This window comes from Bombus huntii, chromosome 2 (assembly GCF_024542735.1).
Source record: "Bombus huntii isolate Logan2020A chromosome 2, iyBomHunt1.1, whole genome shotgun sequence".
NCBI classification, from domain to species: Eukaryota; Metazoa; Arthropoda; class Insecta; order Hymenoptera; family Apidae; genus Bombus; species Bombus huntii.
The window spans coordinates 18,041,107-18,062,335 of NC_066239.1; the positions used below are offsets into that span (position 1 = coordinate 18,041,107).

At 38.9% G+C, this 21,229-nt stretch overlaps 1 protein-coding gene across 7 annotated transcripts in view; it reads right to left on the minus strand.

Moving 5' to 3' along the window:
- Positions 1–21,229, minus strand: part of LOC126874335 (protein unc-13 homolog B-like) — a 379,726-nt gene that overhangs the window by 304,549 nt on the left and 53,948 nt on the right. For 4 of the 7 annotated variants that reach the window (XM_050636351.1, XM_050636341.1, XM_050636332.1 and 1 more), the window contains exon 5: positions 15,184–15,307. In XM_050636351.1, the coding sequence (XP_050492308.1) occupies positions 15,184–15,307 (124 nt within the window). Of the gene's footprint in view, positions 1–6,598; positions 6,689–15,183; positions 15,308–21,229 lie in introns of all 7 variants that reach the window. The other 3 variants (XM_050636331.1, XM_050636323.1, XM_050636304.1) reach the window with 1 other exon arrangement.

Here is a 21,229-nt window from a genome sequence, read left to right on the forward strand (position 1 = left end):
CAGCCTCGTATCCAGCCAGCACATTCAACCATTATCCCAACTACTTTTCATCTAACCTTCGCACAAACGTACCACCCACCAGATTGCGATTCCAAACCATACCTGACTTTCGATTTTCAATGGAAAGCCACTCTGGTTAAATCGAAACTGGCTCGAGTCGAACCGTTTCTGGTTCACGATATCGAGCTTTCAATGCCTAAGAACGGTACAAAAGACGCAACGTCGGAAAACGAGCTTGACCAGCGAGTCGAACTCGATGAATACTGCTTTTACCACGCGAGAATTGCCTACCAAGAAGCCACGGCGTAAGTTAATCGAGTTAATTGAGCTCTCCGGTGGTGAAACGTCTATTTGACTTTTAAAGCAGAACTGTTACCATTGGATCTTTCGGCTGCGGTATACGATATAATGTACATTGTTTCACCCTCCGGGTTCCAACGATGGATTAATGTGTTTCGAGCCCGGAAGAGAAAAGGCGACCCGCATACACCGCAAGTTCACGAGTCAGCCGAGCAGATATACCAGACAGAGGAAACTTTAAATCCCTGAAAAGTCGTTTTCGTTCTGCTAATCGCCAGCCGCCACCTTTACCTCCTCTAATCTCATGCTGTCTGGTTTACTCGTTCGGTTGTCTGCACGAGCCAGCTAAAAACCGTGTGATTAGTCTATCTTCGTTTGGCCAGTTTTGTCAGCGATTTTCCACACGACAAGGAAAATTAGAACAGCCGAAGAAGGAGAAACCCAGGTCACGCGTACAAGATTGCTCGAACGGTCATGGAGATAGCCCCGACGAGCATGAGACAGCCTTTCGAATGGTTAGAAAAGAGTGCAGCATAGAGCGTGGAGCTAATTTCGGTGCAGCTGAATTTACCGCGCACGAACAATCGACAAAGTTTGCGCCAGGTCCCTGTTCCATCTGGTTTTCGAGTTACAACTGTTTTTCTGGCGTAATAGTCATCTGCGCGATTCGCCGGAAAAGTGGCGAAGATTATAATGACGGTTGACGCCACCCGTGAGATTTCATTATACGCTTTTACCTACTTTTTGAACGAACTAGTTCTGAAACGGTTTAGGCTCGCTTTGAAACTCGTAACGGAGATTAAACGCATCGACAACCTTGGAAGCTGTTTTTTTGATATTTTTGATAAAAAGAGGCAAAATTGCTCGTAATTAATTTATCATAAATCCTTGGGAATTCTTCCATATCCCTTTGATTTTAATTTTATTTGTGTGAGCTGAAATTTCAAGAACCTCGACATCTCCCGTATTTTATACAATTTATTGAACTATACGACACTCTGTCAGGTAAGTTTCGGCAACTGCATCGATACATCTCGATAATCGAGCTCCGATTAAACACATTTCGAATCGACTCGAGCCCTACTACTATCGAACATAGATGCAATTTTGATCATTTCGAAAGAATATGAACGTCTTTTACTCGGCGTTCTCAAGGAACATATTCGTGGCTTAGAAAACTCGTAAAACCCGATGATCAAAGGTCGCACAAGTATCTTACAGATTTTAAGCAACGATTAACCAACGATAAACCCTGTAGAACACTAAAATTACGGAGGTGTGTAAGGTTTCTGCGTCGTATACTTGCATGGCCCACTTTATGCAAACTGCATGAATTTAAAAAACCCGCCCAGAACTTCCTCGTTGGCCTTCCACCGTCCGTCCCCATCTGCCACTTAAAACTCTAAAGTCACGCTAGAGGGAGAGAAATTAGAATCTTTAGGGTGCTATTAGATAGTTTTAAACCGTCATGGCCTCTTGAGGTTCCGCAAGGTAAAGATCCCTCGCATCCTCTATTCTTCTAACACTTACTACTTCCATTTTCCCTGTTTTCCATTTGATTACTCTTTCTCTTCCTATCTGCTCTGCCCATTTAATTATTCCTCCTACTTTTTTTTCTAATTATCACTCTCAAGAGACGTTTTAAAACTAGGAAAACTAGGACTTCCGTTTTTAATAATAATTAACTGAACGCACAAAGCCTCAGTCAACCAAGTTTGGTAGAAACAGTTTTTCCAGTTTAAAATTACAATCTTGTTTTGAAAATATTTCCACATATTTGATTAAGAGAGCCATTCGAACGGACGTAACTGGTAAAATTGATGAATATAAATCAATTTCAATAGAAATGTTTTTTACTGTAAAGCTTTTCGAAATATATCGTTTCTGCCATTTCCAATGATAATTTAATTCATGGATTTAAACCAATAGACTAACAAAACACTCGATTATATTCGTTTTCGTCGTGATACGAATCCTTCTTTCAAGCAACGTGTACGATTTCTCGAGCTTCTCAAGGATTGAAACGAAACGGTGTCTCGTCGGAGCGATATTTTCCTTCGACAGGATTATTTTCTAAACCAAGATTCATACGTGATTGTAAAAATAGCCTCGCTTTTCGAAAGAGTAACGCGAACCTAACAATAACGACATATTTTACGGCGGACTAAAATAACCGTTTGCCCCGGTATTTGTGCTCTTTAATTATTACAAGATACCCTTTCTTATCGTAAGACGCCAACGGACGAGCAAAATACAACGTTCACGATGCTAGTTCATGCGTGAATAAAAAATTCTAGTCTAAAAGGTTTGCCATTCTAATCGAATCCATTAGAAGCATATACATATATTATATAGTTACGTTATATTATGTATGTATATGTATATAATATATCGAATAAAAGTAGAACGTGTCATCGATCAGTTGGCGAAAAACGCGTGTTCGACGTTTCCGTCTGACAAAATCGTACGTCGTGATGTCGATAAAAATAATCGCAATGTATAGTTCGTGTAGCAAACAAAGGAGCAAGAAAAAGAATCGAAGGTAAAGGAGACAAAACGTCTACGGGCAATTGGTAACTGATTACAGTGTCGCAGCCATAGCTCGATGTATCTGCAGGTACCCTCTTTCATATTTGTACATTTCAAAAGAAGACAAGTTTTGCATCAAATAGACGGTTTTCACTAACGCTGTAAGTATGACAGCTTCTCGAAGCGGAAAAGATCCCTTCTATTTCTCTACGATCTTTGCGCGTATCATTTTAAATCTATCTTTAATTTCATACTTGATTCAATTAATTTTTATTGATCTTTTCTTTTTTTTTTCTTTTTTTCTTTTTGCTTTAATAATCCACATTCCCCCCTCCCCCTCTTGTGCTATCGCCGCGCCACTGCGTGCACGTGCGATTATGGTGCTTCCAAAGTGAATTTGTGCTGAAACGAAAGTTATGCACGAAAGGGGGAAAAACTCCCGAGAGTTTTGTCCTCAGTCGATTCAACTTAATATCGACCAATTGAACAGAAGTTGCTCATCCATCGTTCATATCTCTCCGCGGCGTTGATTCGGACAGAACGATCGAAATATCAGTTTTTTTTTTTTTTTTTTTAACTCTGTATAAACATAACCGATCGAACTATTGTGGGTCTACGAACACTTGGGAGAGTGTACAAACAAAAACTAATTTAACATGTTCTCGAAAATTAAAATAATCAAATATCGTCTCCTACGCGTTAAACAATCGTGAATTAAGGGATGCGTAAAAATGGAACAAATATATAGGAACTGACATCTTTTCTACTTCATCATTCACCGTATCACGAATACGAAATAGCGGAATTACTAATTAAGGAACCGATTTCCGCGGCCGACATGTCCAAGGAAAAGTGATTTCCTTTTCTTTTATCTCTCATCGCAACTTATTACTACATTTAACCTATAAAAATACTTCCTATAGGCTATCAAACGAAGTTCTCTTTCACTACGTGCTTCACTCAACAACACGGTGCTGTCTCTCAAAAGGCACGCAACGTTCGGTTACTACGTCGAACCGGTGTGTGCTCTAAAAATCAACTTTCCGAACGAATGGAGAATAAAGTAGAATCAAAAGCAACAAAATAGCCCGGGAGGCAGCCGGTGGACGACTCGTCACGATGGCCGTTCCTCCCGTTCTCTTCGCGAAGCAGAGAAAGTGGCGACAACGAGAAAACCTCGTCGCGTCGTCGCGATCTCGCTCGCGACGACATTCGACAGAAAAGACAGAAGACAGACAGACAGACAGACAGACAGAGAGAAAAACAGTGAGGCAGAGAGAAACGTAAGAATAAAAACAGAGAGAAATAGAGGGAAAGAAAGAGAACGAGAGAGAGAGAGAGAGAGAAAAGGGAAGAGAGAGACAGAGAGACAGACAGAGAAAAAAGGACCTCAAAAGCAGAAACGTCGAAAATTCGCAAATCCACGGTTTCCTTGATTTAATTCGCACACGCATACGCCAATCTGACACGTACGTGTCACGTGAAAAACATAGCTTGTTTTGGAAAGAATGCTGTGCATGTTACATGTTTGCTTACGTATGTGTGTACGTATGCGTCGACATGAGTCCTTTTTTCTGAAAGCTGCGACGATTGCTCGGTTCGTATCACAGGTGTGTGTGTGTGTGTGCAGGCTCGATAAACGATAAAGGATAATAGAAAATAATGGGAAGGAGTATCGGTTCGTCGATATCTTGCCACCGGTGATTTTCGCGGTTGAAAACTTCCTCCCGGCCTTATCACTCCGGTCCTATAGGTAACGCGACCATGCCGTTGATAGAATAATTAAAGTCGTTTAATCAATGATCAAAATACACCGGTAACGACCGAAACGAGTTTCAATGGCGTGACTTATCCACCGAACTCCAACCAGCCTGTACAACGAGCATGTATACACGCGGTATAACTCAAAGGTCTACCCTCTACAATTAAGTTAATGAAACACGATCGAAGGGTGGGCGAATATACAAAACCGTGAAACACCCCTGAGACCGGAATTGAGGGGGGAAAAATACTAAAAAGGAAAGAAACGGAAAAGGGTGGTAAAAGAGAACGGAAGGAAAAAATGTACGTCACGGGAAACGGGGAAAGTGTGTCATTTCGACATTTAAAATAATCTCGCAACCGATGAGAACTCGGATCTCTTTCTCTCTCTCTCTCTCTCTCTCTCTCTCACTCTCTCGTCGATCAATCGAGCCAACGGGCGGAGGGGTTAACCGTATTTATGTAATATCTGAAAGTACGTTTAATAATTTTGTAAAAATATTAAACGGAGACGTTGCATCGAGAACGCTTAATGGAATTCCATAATTCAATCGGGGATTTCTCCATCGAATATAATTTAAAGCCGGAAATTCCTTTTTCGATAAGTCAACTCTCGGTATCGACTCGTCCTGGAGTTAAGCTTCCTCCCATTTTCTTCCACCGACGCGTTAGAAAAGTCGCCGCCTTCCATTCCACGTCACCTTTATTTTCTTCTTTTCTAAACATCTCATTTACGTACAGCGGTTGGCGAAAATGTCTGCACACTTACGGAAACTTACTGTATACATATTACACAAAACCGTTTGAAATTTCATTAGCACTGTAACGAGACAGCACTATCTAGATCATATTGGTGGAGCCAGTTTGAACATGTTCATCGACGTATGTAGAAATTACAAAATATTTATTACAGATATATACGTAATGAAAAAATTAGCATATAGCGTGTTTTTGTATAAAACGCATACGATATGGACATAAACTTTCCGATGGTTCAAACATTTTCGCGAACCAGTGTATATCGCGATCTTAAATTTCCGTCGAGTCCTTCGTTAGATTAGCTTTGGCTCTAATTAATCCGCGTACATTTCCTAACCGAATGCTTTTCGTTACCACTCGACGCAAACTTGCGGACTTTTACAAGTGTTTACTCTAAAAGTACACGACCGAAATACCGTGGCTTCGTGCTTGTAGTTGAATCGAACGCAGCTACCTCTTAATCGTTACGGTTAAAGTTGAACGTAGTTTGCAAAACGCGTCTCGATTTACGCTGAAACGTCTCGGTCGATTTTCTTCCTCCCTTGGATGGGAGGCAGCGCGTAACGCGGTTGATTATCGACGATGGATTTCTTCGGCATGCTCGTCGCTCGATAATATTTAAAGCGGTTTTCGATATCCGGCGAACCGATCAATCGTCGCGGAGCGCTTGACGAGCGGCGCTCCGTCTCTGAAATGGAATATACGAGGGGAAGAAGAATAGAGAAAAAGAAAGAGTGGGTGTAAAATTAGAATCGTAGTAGAAAACTCAGGTGCAGTGGCTGACGAGCAAGAAGGGGGTTACGTATCGCTAATTACGTACAAACAGCGTGGATTCTTATTTCTCGTGGATCGTGTGCGCGTTTCATTGGTTTCGAAACCTTGCGCTGTAAGCGTTCCAGCGCTAACAAATGTAAACGCAAATCGGCGAAAATGTAATAAACGAAATCACGTAAAATCACGACGCGTTATATAATAAAGCAAGGAAATGTAACGCAATGATCTTCGCGAATGGAAACACGCCAAGATTACGTGTATGCCTACTACGTTTTGAGAGAAAGGCGAACAAAAATCCGTGTGGTTCGTACCGTGGTTCGACGCACGATCGACGAGAAATCCACATCGTGTGGAAGTCAGATGCATTGGTCAGAAAAACCAGGATATTAAAAGCGAAACGAAGATCTCGGGATCAAGGACGATCCTGAAGTCAGGACGGTCCTACGATCAGGACCAAGGATCTTGACGAGGGTACCTGAGCCACACATGGGCCGGGCTGCTCGCAACTGCATTGCCGTTTCACTCGTTAGCAGGGCTTTCCATCTCGTTCGTTGTTCGCATTTTCCTGATTGGTCAGAGACTGATCAGACTGAAGATCGGCCGTGCATGATCCGATTAGCGATCATGTCCTAATTTTTCAGCCCTTCAACGTTTGAGATCCATCGCCTACCAGCGATTACCAAAGATGATATGTTCAACGATTTCTATTATACTTCGATTAGAATGAATTTTCATTTCAAACTATTCGTATGCAGTTATTTTACTTACACGATGGAAAAGAGTTTAAATCCCGTTTCATTATTTTTCGTTTCTATTCCAAGATCGTTCTATCATCTTAGACGAGCGATTTGTTTTGGAAAGAAAACATAAAATAATTCAAGGAAAACAATCCTTCCTTTGTTTCTTTGATTTTAGAAGATGTTGATAACCGTTGCTTTGAGCGATTATCCCTTTGTTTGCGAATGGCTATAGCGCACCGATTTGCATGATTTATGATATACTATGGCACAAAGTCAGAATCCAAAGAATCAATAATAAATCGAGCTGGATACAGAGAAACAATGAAACTTTCAATTTGTTGCCAATATTCCACCCCGCGTTATTTCGATCGAACTTCCAGCACCGTATACGGTAATTTCTTAGTAAGAACAAGGTAGAAAGAGGTTAGCGTGTATAGAAATTTTCTATCTACATATCTATACCATTAGAATCTATACGACGAGACGTACTTCCCAATATCTATATTTGTACTTGCCTGTCTTTACCGCTTCTCTTAGAACAGTTAATTGAGCACATCACAAATGGCATTTATAACAGCTTTCCTTAACGCTCTTTATATTAAGTTACTAGTTTAAATAATTACTATAAAACTGACAGTATTGACAATACTAATTACTAACATTTGGTGTCCATGTTCGCTAGTACGATTACAGTGAAATCTTTTATCTTCAGAGTCGGAGATCTCTTACACGATCTCTCAGACTACCACACGTCACGCTCCGATCTCTCAGATTTAACATGATCTTTATACAACGTTAAAATACGTAAGCAATTTTACGAAAATTCCCTAAAATGGGAATGTTGAAAAAAAAGTTAAAAAAGCTCTTTGACTTACAATCATTTTACGATATAGTAACCAAAATCTGTATTTATCTCGCTGAGGTCAAGAAAAATTCTATTACATCGTATGACACCCTTACGAAGATACGGAGAACTCAAAGGACAATCAGTTTATTTTTCAGACTTTCGTCAAAAACAGTTTATGCCATGCTTAATACCATCCGGAAATTAAAACAACGCATCGTACGCGTCGATAAGAACGAATGAACGTGTTAATCCACGCTTCGTGTGTAATTAAACTTTCTGCCTCTATCGTCCATCGCGCAATTTTTCTCTTCGTAACGTATCTTGGCTCCGGTGCCAACGATACTATTGAACATTCGCTTTATCGCGAGAAGCTGGTACATCGTGGCCGATAGTCATCTTACTTTTTCATCGTCGTGAGCGCGTATCCCTCCAACATATCGATACTTTGCTCGATAAACAGACTCTTTCGATTTCGTTGATCGTATCACGCAGCTATCCTTTATCTGTTCTCTGATACTGATTCTCTCTCTCTCTCTTTGTGCAACGAAACGATACGGAGCAGCAAGGAAGAACGAACGAAACGTGATCGGATCGATCTTGCTCTCGGTAGACAGAAGGTTCACGAGCGAGTAAGAACCATCAGGGGGATCAAGGAGCGAGACAAACAAACGGGAAGATACGGGAGAAAAGAGGGTGGAAGAGGAACGGTTCGGTTGTTTCGCGAGAGAAGATCTTATCCTCGCGTTGCGTCCTGGGAATCCGAAATAACAGCCGCGATTCGAGGAGAACTTGCGCGAATCCGGCAACTGAATAGTGAATTTCAAAAGTACGATCCGAGTGGCCAAGCAGCCGAAATAATTGCCAGCGCGGCGTTGGGTTGAGTTTAGATTGCATGGATGAGGTCGATTGCGTGTGGTAGAATTTTAAATATTTATATTTTATTTATTTATATAACGACTTTAAATATGCATATTTTTAAATATGAGAGAGCACATGGACGACTTTAAAGGAACATACACATAGGTAGTCGTTCTTCTTCTTTTAAATCGGTATAATTTATTTTTCGATTTAGTAGTAGGAAAGATTTAGTTTCATTTGAAATAGTACTATGTATTATTACTTTAACTGTCTATGTCGTTCTTTGATTCCTCTAACAAATAACACTGTTAAATATTATTTTGTCGAGTCATATTGGATTCTCGTTCTTTTTTTTCATTTTCGTATCAATCAACTGTCTTTGATCGATGTTGGTTGTATGTAAAGAATAAGCAATCAATCATTTAGTACGTGATTTTCAAGAGCTGAAATTATATGGAAGTATAAAGTAATTGACTTGAGTTTGGAAATTCATAGAGATTCTGATCAGTTTGTCAATAATTAAGCGATATGCTCTGATATTCAATTGATAATATAATTCTTTCGTGTTACTGTTATACGCTGTTCGATGCTGTTTTAGAAAAATATAGTTAGATAGTAAAAAATTTCTCTCACGTTTTCGTCAATAAATTCGGTCTAAAATTCCGTTACAATGCATTGCAGCGTACAGCTACAATAGAACGATATTGTAGTATACTAAATCTGACATTAAAGACTACGATCTAGGTCGTAACAAACGCTTAATTAACGTAAATTTGCAAATCCCGCCGAGAATAGAGAAAATTTCCTTCATTTGTGAAAGCTAATTAGAGGCACAAACTACGACTTCGTCTAACTTGTCTATGGAGCAATTCGAAGCAGACGGAGGATTCTTTTAAAGTACACGTAATTAGACACTACAAACATTTGAAAACTCTGTTGAAATATGAAGTGGATACGAAAAGCATTCTACGCAGAACGACGAGAGGAAAACTCCACCTTCCAAACAACTTCCACCTTTATCGCATTTTATCTTGGCGATTTTAACCTACGCTGGTGTACCAACATTTGTGTAAAAAAATATGTAAGTATAAAAAAGGAGTTAAATACGTATATATTTATAATACAAGTTTGTAAACACATGCAATCGCGCAATGAATGTAAATTTTTTATGAAAAATAATTAATGCCGTGTAGGTAGAAAATTTGCTATGCTATCGTAATCGTAACAAAGCAACTGTATTTTCCATCTTTACGCCGTAATTTTATCGGTGATCAATCATTCTCTCGACAACAAAGAGAAGAAAATAGAGAAAAACATAACACCATGGTAATTAAATTACGTATTCTCGGTCGTTAAAATTCTTCTCCTCGACGAGCTTAATATTCAAAACGAAGGATCACCGCGTTGCCCCGCACCGCGCCAAGCGTTTTCAGCGTACGAGCAAGCGCCAACAAAAAGTACGCGAAAGAAACGATGGAACAGCGTGCAGCATTCGGCGGAATTCCATTAAACTAGTTGACGTGGACTGAGAAACGGAAGGAACACGCAGAGGGAAAACGCGAGAAGGAGGGAGAGAAACAAGGAGAGACGAGCCAAGAGAGAAAGCGGGAAAGAACGAGGAGAGGAAAAAAGGGAAAAGGAGCGCTGGGTGAAACGTCAGCTTTCGTTGCCGGTAGGTTTATTATAAACGGCCTCGTTTTCTTCGTTTCGCAACACGGTCAAGTGGAGCATCGCGTGGTGAAAAATAATTTGCGCCTCTGCGTCGAGAAAGCTACTGCCACAACTGAACCGAGGTTCTTTCCAAACTAAGAGAAACGGAAGGAAAATTTCGTCATCGCGAAACGACGATCGCGCACGAATTATTCGCGAATCGGTCGTGAAATCGGTCGACAATCCCTCGTTGTCCGGTTTGTCGGTGTAAATTTAAAAAGGCGCGTTGATGAAAAAAGTTTCGGCGATCAACGAACCGCGACGCAACTTTTTTAACGAGTCATCGAAGTATCGCGCGCTCCCACGACCGCCAATATGAATATAATAGCGTTTCGAGCGCGCTCGAAACTTTCCGTGAGCGATGTAAAATAATTGAAAATTTTTCGTCAAACGTATTTCGATAGAGGCGTGGATCGATCGCGGGTAAAGACGTGAGACGAGACTAATTTAAAACGATGAATATAGTTCTTGAAATTGAACGTTGCGCAAAAGTGGAAAATAAATATCGCGATAGAGAAAATCCTATGTATGTGCTTCCGACTGAAAGAGAAAAAAAGGAGTCGTTTAAATTGTCCATTTGTTATACTTTTGAACATTAGGAAAAACTTTCAAACAACGTTACGCTGTATCTTCAACAATCTTTTGGAACCAACATTTTTTAATAATCGTTATAGATAAATCGATTGGTGTAGAAATGATATAACATAAAATACAATAATAGAAATATCATTTATCAAGAGATGTTTCTTTCAAATGCAAACATTTCTATACAATCTATAGGGGTTTCTTATCCTCGATCGTTTATAAAAGTTAAGAAATTGGAGCCGGTGAAAGAACCACGACTGAATCGTAACGTGTCGTTAACCCTGTTTCGAGAGAACCAAGGATCGATAGTAATGGATCGTTGATGTGCCGGTGACCGGGCAATGTATGAAAGCATGCTACTTTCAGAAGAGAAGAACCGAACGAGCCCTCTATCCATCCCCTGAGAATAAAAAGTTCGATGAAAGCCACAGCGCACTTGCTACATTCTTATGCAAAAGTCGTAAAAATGGTAGACTTGTTGCTAGGAGAATGGCGTCAAAATGCCGAAAACAAATAACGTACGTACTATTGAAAAGCTGGAAGATCGTGGTCGTAAAGTTACGATTGCATTGCTACCGATACTATATACCTCGATTGTTCTTCGACAGTACGCGTATCGATCCACTATCGTACTATGTAAACTTATTTCTTCTTTATGCATGTACGCTACGTTACGCTACGTACTGAAATAATATGATCATTGAAGAAATATGAATAACGAAATGCTATTTATAGCATTCGTTTTACTTATGTTTACTTTTCCCTTTTCTTTCCTTTCTCGCACTCGATAAGATTAATCTTGCTCGACTTTGCATTTGTTAACGAGAGTTCGCGTGAGTGGAATTTGCTTCTTAGCAATTATTCTCTGAGATTTGATTGCTTAGATCGAGGCAGCGACGTTCGAGAAATAGGCTACGCGAGATACAAAAGAAAGAATACCGCTGCAGAAGGCTATCTACTACCTAGGCAATTGCAAGAATTAATTTCCGCCGACTCTTGCAGAGAATGTCTTCTCCTTACTTATAAGATTCTTCGAAGAACCGTTATTCCGTCTTAAAGATTCTAAAAGTGCTCCTATCTTTTCTACACTCGAACTTTGAACACTTTCCGTTTGCAAAATTACCTTCAAAATTCATTCTTTGTTTCTAATTAGAAAAATTTACAAATTACTGAGCTTCAAAGAAAGAAAAACAAAATTCATCCACAGTGCAAGAGAACGACGAGAAAGTCAATTTCGCTCGTGAAATCGCTATCTAAATTCGTTATCTTCTATCTTTCTTCAAAATTGTTTACGTTTTCCACACACGGGCCCGTTTCTCCAAAAATACCAGTTATCTGTTGCTCTAAATCAGTCGAAGTTATGCTCGTTGCCCATAGGAAGCCAGATTTACATTTTTTCGCAGTTATTCAGCGCCTTGCTATAAATAATGCATGTTTCTCGCATTGCGTTACATACGGATCAGATTGACGCGTGTATGCAATCATTTGTGGCAGCAATACCGTTCTTTCTGTCACGGAATTCCTCCTGGCCTGTACTTTAATATCGATCGTTCGAGATTAACAAGCCTGGAACGAAGAAAGATCGTAAACAAACCATTTTAAACTCATCAAAACTTCTTACGATTCTTTCCTTTTATCGAGCTTATTAACGGTGTTAGCTCGCATCCAGGTTTAGTAATACATTTTTAGTAATTAATTTTTAACGACGCTAGATCCGACGCGTTGAAACCTCGTTTCGTGTCTTGTGCACGACTTCCTATGTAGCGTGTTTCGACCGTGTTTTATCGCCAGCGAAATCAAGAATATAAGCCGGCGAGAATCGTTTCACGTCCGCGTTAATTTTTCAGAAAGGCGGCCGAACAACGGAACAACGATTGTTACAAAGGCCAGCAGAAAGTGGCAAAAGTTCGCGCGGGAGATACGAAACTTGGCGAATCTTTCCTATTTTCATCCACCTGCATTACAACCATATACTTTCCTTGATAACACGTAAGTACATAGAAGCATTTTCGTAAGTGTTAGGGCGCAAACAAAGGAAAATAAAACGAATCTAAAGAATCACTAGGAACTTAGAACTTCAAGAGTTGTTGTCTCGTTTGTAACTTGGGACTATATGACACTCGTATATGTTTGACGCTATACAAGAATCTTGTCCATTACATATGTACACATAACAAAATAAGTTTCTTTCCCTTCGTATTTATCGTCTATATCGATCTACACGTTTATATTATTATCTTCTCCGTTATATTTATATCAAACATTCTATATTTTATTTAACCGTATACTGTTGATTTAGGACACTGCGATTGTCATCGCATAATCGCTAATTCATTATTTTCATTCAACCATTGTAAATCATCTTTACACGTTCTGTTTCGCCTATACTTTCCATATTTACATCGTATTATAGATACGCGAATACTTCTATTTGACTAAACATTTTCTTCCATCAATTATTACGTTCCGTGGAAGCCAGTAAGTACCCTAACACGCATAAACCGAGGTGTGTAAGTACATACGTATATCCTGCAAGTTGACAGTATTGAGCCGTGTCTGTGCCGGGCATAACGATGCATCGAGCGGCCAATATACCTACGACAGGAAGCGAACAGGCGCCAAACCAACGCCTCGACAAGTTTCTAGACGTACTCAATTAAAAGTTCCAGCCACTCGGACGGAGTGGCGCGGAGGACCGGGTGCACTGTGCACGGGGCAGAACCATTCTGTCTTCATTTTTTCTCAAGTGGATCTACGTCGATCACGAGGAAATGGCACGATCCACTGGCATTTCATTATCGCCTCGATTACACGAGTGCTGCCGGTTACTGCCAGGCAATTTCACTCGACCCCTTAGATTCACCGCTGCAATGCATCCCTACAGGCTTCCACCCTCTTACTCCCCAACCCCATCTCCACCCCACCCCACCCCACCCGTCGCCACCTTCTTTTAGTACAACTACATCCTATTCCCTTCGTTTAACCTCTGTCTACCTCTTTCTTCCACCGGTTTAACGTTACAGTTTGTTTCCACCGATTACATCGTCTGACACTGACGATCTAGTCAGTGGGATTGGAATACGATTCGATAAGATACTTTGCATGTTAATCGTGTTTGTCAGATACGAGAGTAGCAATAGACGGTTGTGGTATATAGGTAAGTTTTGGCAATCGCTGTAGGCTCGACGATATCTCGCACAGTAAAGAGCAATCTACTTGATTCACGTGATCGTACTTGGTTAACGCGTGAAAAGTATGGCGCATATTGCGTGCACCATGATGACGGTTCGTAAGGTCTTCATGTTGGGTGGGCAAGGTGGATAAATGAATAGAAAATAAATCGTGTTATCAGTCTTTTGGAATGAATATCATGCAACATTAATTAGGATATTCATCGATTCGTTGTTTCTCGTGTGTTATATTCAAACGTATATTTTTTTGGTAAACGTACTAATCGATGTTTAAGTAGAAAATGAATTTATGGATCTGCGCAACTTAGAAAATTACGTCGTTGATAACCGTCGACGTTTGTTTTAAGCTAAAATATATTTAACGCGATATCCAATATAATACCTCGATGATCGGTTATAAAGGTATTGTAAAAGGCATTTGAAAAACAAAATCTTCTTTTGGTTTTTGATCTACATACATGACAACTAATAACCATGACGAAAATTGTGAATGGATCTTCATGGCGAAAGGTCGAACGATTCACTCTACATCGATAACGAAAACGCATTAACGAGAAAATATTTTCTCTGCTTTTTGTTTTGAATTGTAAAACGATACCTCGACAGGCACTTTAAATTCACAAGCAGCATTTGATTATTTCAAATCAATTGTGTTCTCCCTTTCTCTCTATGGAAGCCTTAGAAAATATCGGAATAACACAGACTGAAACAACACACAGAATCGATCGACCGAAGAAACAGAATGAACTGCTAAGGATTTCCAATGCCACATCTTTAATGGCTATTAAACATTGATCGAGACTACGGTGTATTTGCAAATCAGAGAGCTTCGCTCACGGTAATATTTTCCATTTCAAAGATAAAAAGTGTCTGCTGCTTCTCCTTTTTTAATCCGACTCGATAATTGAATTACGTATTTATTTTCATATTCGCTTATTTTCTACTCCAATTATTTCAAGAATCTACGTGACTTTTCTCCAGATTTTCAATATTAATATTCCAATTTTCTATTCATTTATCTGTAATCTGGGGTACATATATACGTTCGCGGACACGTACGCTTACATTCGACAGACATGCTTCCATCACTGTTCTACACCGAATAAGAAGGAATTTTCTGCTAACTTACCGAACGGAAGCTCCAAACGGCAGTCTATGAGAAGCGAGTGGCCAGTTGGCTTTTTCGTGCCGATAATCTCGGCGCCTCTCATCTCGAGCTCCGAATCGAGACTGACCCATTGTCCGGAACCTTCCTACAATGAAAATCAAACATTGGTAACAAGGAATAGAAACGCTACGCTCTTCTATTTATGGAATAATTGACAAGATTAAACACAAAGGGATGCAAATGCGAGTAATCAAGCTTTGCGAGAGAATTCAATTTTAACGTATTGCGTTCCGTCGGATTCCAAGGAAAATACAGAAATTCGAGGGCACGAGAGTATGTCACGCGACGATACGGTACAGCTTTCTTCTGGAATGCCATACGCACTCGCTACGCAATGTCCACCGGCGTTCAAAATTCTGTGGACGATTGCTTATTCTTGACACGATCGATTTTAATTTAAAGATTCCGGATAAATCGAATTGCGAGGATTTTATTCTTTGTGATCACACTCTGCATACACTCCATATTATACGCGTGACGTATACATGGCTGTATGTATACATAATGTACATAGAGGATTTAATGTCGGTGGTAGAAACAGCGGCGCAGACTGGTAATGGCCATGTACCGCGACTAAAGGCATATAACACGTGTACATAAATTCTAGAAAGGCCTCTTTCCGTGGCTTCGCCGTTTCGTACTCTCAGAAACGAGCTGCGAAGCATGGCTATCAAAGTGCACGCGCGGCTGTTTGCAAATGGCATGCCGTAATTAAGGCAATTCTCTTTTATCCGCAGCTGCCGCCGGCTGCGACTTACAGCCGAAACGAACACTGCCATGGCTGAGTCGTATTTTTCCAAGTTACGCGGCCCACGTGGACCTTAACACCGTGCCGTTTCCTCTTAATTATTTGCAACGGGATCACGTTGACCAATTAGCCGCCCCTACCGATTTCATCAAAACGATACGCAGCAGGTTTCGCGATTGTTTCAAATTTACCGCCACACGCGTTCCGTTTACGAAATGGGCATGGAACTCGACCGAGATTCTTTCTTATCTTATCCTCCTAACCGCGTGAATTAACTGTGACTGCCTGTGTGTCTGAATAAAAATTTATTCGTAGGAAAATGTGTAATTATACGTGTACATAAAAGTAAGAAAGAAAAAGTCGATAAACCACTACTTCCTTGTGAGAAATATCTTGGATTTAGAATATTCTGCGTCTCTAGTTCCCAGCGTCGATAATATTTGATTCGAAGAAGCGTGCTAATACGAATAGTGATAAAAAAAAATTTTCTGAGCGAAGGGAGACCGTCAGCAACAATTCCGCTGAGACGAGTTTAATTCGTATCTGCGTGTTTCCACCAATATCAGTTTCACCGATGCATAAAGCGTAAGTTTGAATGAAACTTGCATGGAACGGTTCCGCATTAGTTTCGCATTTAGATTCGCATTTAGGAGTTTAATCACAACATCGCCGGCATATTGATACATTTATGATTCACAATGTAAACGGAGGTTACGATATTCAAGGGAAGATAAGGCGCTTTCGTAAATTTACGCTTCTAACATCGTGATATTGGTAGGAATGTAACGGCGGCGAGGGAAATGTAAATCGAGGCCAATTGGTTTGTTATGATAATACGGCTTTCCATTCAACGGGCTGCCTTTACTACAAATCAACTTACCTGTTTACACCTGTTGTATCAATATTAGACTTCATACTACTGGCGGTGATATTCGACAAACGTACACGTAATATTCTCGCAAGGTTGCTTATTAATTTTTGAAGATTTAATAAAAAGAGAAGACATTTTTTGGTATATACGAAGAAATTTTTGAGCAAAGACAGACAACGATATTACATTAATAACAATAATTCGACACTCGTCTTTGTTAATATTTAAAGTTATGAATAAATAGCTTTCATTTAGCAAGGATTAAGATTTTACGTCAATGGGCGATCAATCTAATTTTCGTTAAGAGCTTTGCATTGTATTCATGAGCAAAATATGACGTTTAATTATAGAAAAGATACAACAAGTGTAGTGAATCCTTCGTAGCTTGCTATCTCTGCCCTTCATTTCTCATTTCTATTTGTACTTTACTTTCAATAATAAATTTCCTGATATATTTACCTCCGAATTACAAAGTTCGAACTCTTTCGACTAATATTTTCGATTAATATACTAAACTAAATTACTGCCTAGAGATGCGTTACAAATCTACCTAAAAACATAATATAATAACGACAAAAATATCACACTTGCCTAGTTACAAGCTTGCCAGTTACAAGCGGATCGAAAATGCATATGCACTTGCTTATCACGTAACTTGCAACGTTAATAAACATTTTCAGTCAACAAAAAAATGATACGAGGCACGCAAATACTCCGGAGTATCTAATTAAAGATCAGGTTAAAATAAGACGGTCCTATTTTTAATATCCTTAAACGTTATCCGACACGTTATGGCAGCCAAATAGTCAAAAGCAGGTCAACGTTGGAACGTTAACAAATCATTAAAGTTGACCGCAGTCGGTGCACACGGTCGTTACCAAATTAAACTGATTGTTATGCGTGATTACAGAACCGTAAAAAATTCGATAGATTGGCCAGGGAGGAAGAGGCGACGCGACGCTGTAAAACCTCCATATATTTGATCGTTTAAAAAAAGCGCAACCTCAAACTCCAGGGCGGATTTGCGGCTTAAACGCTTGGTGACGGCTGAGCGATCAAATCAATCACGCTCCAGCGAGACCTTTGTTCCCGTTAATTTGGATTTTTACGTGCAGAACCGATCCTTTTCGACAATCTGTACGTATATTTAAAGGCCGTGCCGGCCATCTACTTAATGGCATATACGAGATCCGACATAGGAATTCGTTAAAAATTTATTCCAGGTACAGCGATCGAATTCGCAGCGTTGCCCAAAGACAAACATTTTTATTCTTCTGTGAGCAATCGACAAAAATCGAAGAATTGAAAATCTAATGGCGGAATAATTTTACTTTAACCATTAACAGTCGAGAAATTTTATCAGCGCAACTAAGCTTAATGTCATATCAGTGCCGTATTTGTTAAGTTTCCCATAAGTGGATGAACGTTCGCAATCTACTTCATAGGATTAACGTTGATATCCTAATTTGTTCTAAACGATGAACGTAAAAATTCTTTTTGTTATTCGATTTTTATCACTCGAAAGACTGTGCCAGTCCTGAACTCATGCGGGTATTTTACGTTTATCGCTTTCTGTTACATTTACGTACTATTACTCCATTATATTATACGAACAAATTTTATGTTTCAAGTAAATTTAGGTATCACATAGACGCAAAAGGTCTATCTTTCAGTCTGCTCTCCGCTTTATCGCTGTAAAATAAAATATTTCTGCGTCAGGAAAGGATTAAGAGTTTTTAAGAAAATATCTCCAAGAATTTTCACATGTTTCTACGGAGAAATACTGTGGATGTATAGAGAAAAAATAGAAAGAGACGCGATGTTTATTTGCTAACGTTCTCATCAAATATCTCGTTTAAGTGAATGGATAATACACGTTAGTTCTGACTCGTGTTGCGAAACAAACAGGGATTATTTTAGGGAGCTGATTCTCGTGAAAGTAAGAAACGTATTTATCCAATCCGTTTCCATAGAAATCCGGCTGTTTATCTAGAAAGAACTTTACGTATATAATAAGACCGGAGAATGAGAACGCTCGTGAGTTATGAACAAAGTACGCAGGAAGACAAGGTCAACGATCACGATGTTTACAATTGTGAACTTTACTAATTTTACTTCCAAGTATTCGAAATCGAAAGAGGCTTTGCGAATAAAACACGAAAAAAATCCAGAGCAAAAATAAATGTTATGTGAAGAAGTAAAGGGAACGAGAAGCGTTTCATATATATAAATATTTTCCTATCGGAACGCATGTAAACCTACCGATGAAGTTATTAACAACATGATATAGTCATGGGTATTATTCCATTAACTAAACTGATAATGAACCACGTCTACTGTGGCTCGTGCTTCGATAGTAACAATATCGATAGGTAGCTACAAATTTCGAGATTTAGGAAAGGGTCGTTTCATTGTTAATGCCGTTGCTCCGAAACTACTCTAATAGATCGCTTAAACAATGATGCCATTTAACGTACTTGCTTAACTGATCGTAGTACGTAAACATATCTATATTACGTGATAGATAAGAGAAAATAAGAAAACGAATTGAAATATAGTTAAAACTTTTGTGGCTAAATATGTCTGCAAATATCTTGTTTTATTCGCAAATAGGAAAAGTATTGTACGCGGGTTAATCGAAAAATTAACAAGAATACCACAAGGTAACAATATTCCATAATATATACGCATTAAGTGACAATATAAAAACAATATGACTATGACTATGATATCACGATACAATCACGGTATAGGGTACTAAATTTCTTATGAAAGTGGAATTTAGGGTATAATTATGTAATTTTGGAGCATTATTGTGGTATTCTAATGGTCGTAACGATCTTAATAAATTCGATAATCTACGATCTGAGAACGCTGGCAATCTAGAAACCTTAACGATGCTGTGATATTAGGATATTATAGATATGAAGCCTCTAATCTCTGTGACCTTGATACTAAGGGGATCTTGAGTCCAAGGTAGACCAAAAGAAAATGTGACCCCTGATAAGGTATGAATTTCCTACGAGACAGGAAGTCTTCGACGTCAAGCTGACTTCTAGGATATGGTAACCCAAAGACGAAAATGATCTCTTGGTATTTCCTGGAATAAAAGAAACTTTTTCAACACATGAATAAAGATCAAAATAACCTCTAATCTGATATAATTCTGCCCTAAAAGCAGATCTATAAAATTACTGTAATTTCAGCCTTGGCTTCAGTCAAAATAACCTCCAAGGACTAAAGTAACTTGAATGACAAAATTACTTCGAGATTAAAGTAATTTCCAGACTATAGTATTCCAGGAACCAAGGTGACGTTACTACCAACGAGATCCCATAGGAATAAACTGTTCTTATCTAAATTGATTCCGAAACAGTGTGAACGCTAAAGTTAAATTGATTTTTGTACGTTAAAAGGAAATAATATTCTCCTGTAAACAATCTTCTTTACGAGAATAATAGATACTTCTCATATCCTGATCTACGTTTTATTTCAATACAGCTTACACGATAAGGAGCTAGATGTCTAATATGTATGTATGTGTATGTATGTATATATAGTATATCCATAACCCTGTCGTAGTGTATAACTCTATCAGCTTGAGTTTTCAATAATATCATATTTCCTTAAAAGAACGTATGTTTAGTACGATTAAAACTTATATTTGAGTGTATGTACGTATATTTTCATCGTAGATAAATACCTCGTGATTTCAAATCTTGTCATCTGACAGTAGAAACGCGCCAAATCCAATGTTTCGCTCCCAATCCAAAACTCACATGTTACTATTACGGGAAGCTACTTATCCACACTTTCGTTACAAAGATTCTGATATATTTATCGTTAATTCAAAAAGTACACACCAAGTTGCTTGTTAGGAAATTTGAAACACCGTTATTCGCTTCACACGCACCGCGTTTCACATCTCCATCTTGGATTCTAGCTACAATCGCTCTATCTATCGGAGAAAGTTATAACAGTACTGCTTAAATACGCGGCAAATTTGAATAATGCGGCATAGAGTTTTCAGAACGTCCGTGTCGAAAAATTTGTTATATTACTTTTTAAATGAATCGTATTTCCGAATGAATGTATTTTTAAGAATTCTATAATTATATACACATGTAATTGTATATGTAAAATTCTCTTTTAAACACCCAGGTATCAATGTTACTATTCTAACACGTAGTAATTAATATTTGATATTTAACGAGATCAAGCATAAATCGTTATTAAAAATTTGCTTTTATGAACACGTTATTAGTCATATGGTCATGAAAAAGTGAGTTATTCACAGCTGTATAATGAAAAATTTTAATAACCCGCGGTGCATCTGCAAATACCAGAATAAGCGCCAGATAACGACTCAACGTAATTTCATCAACTAT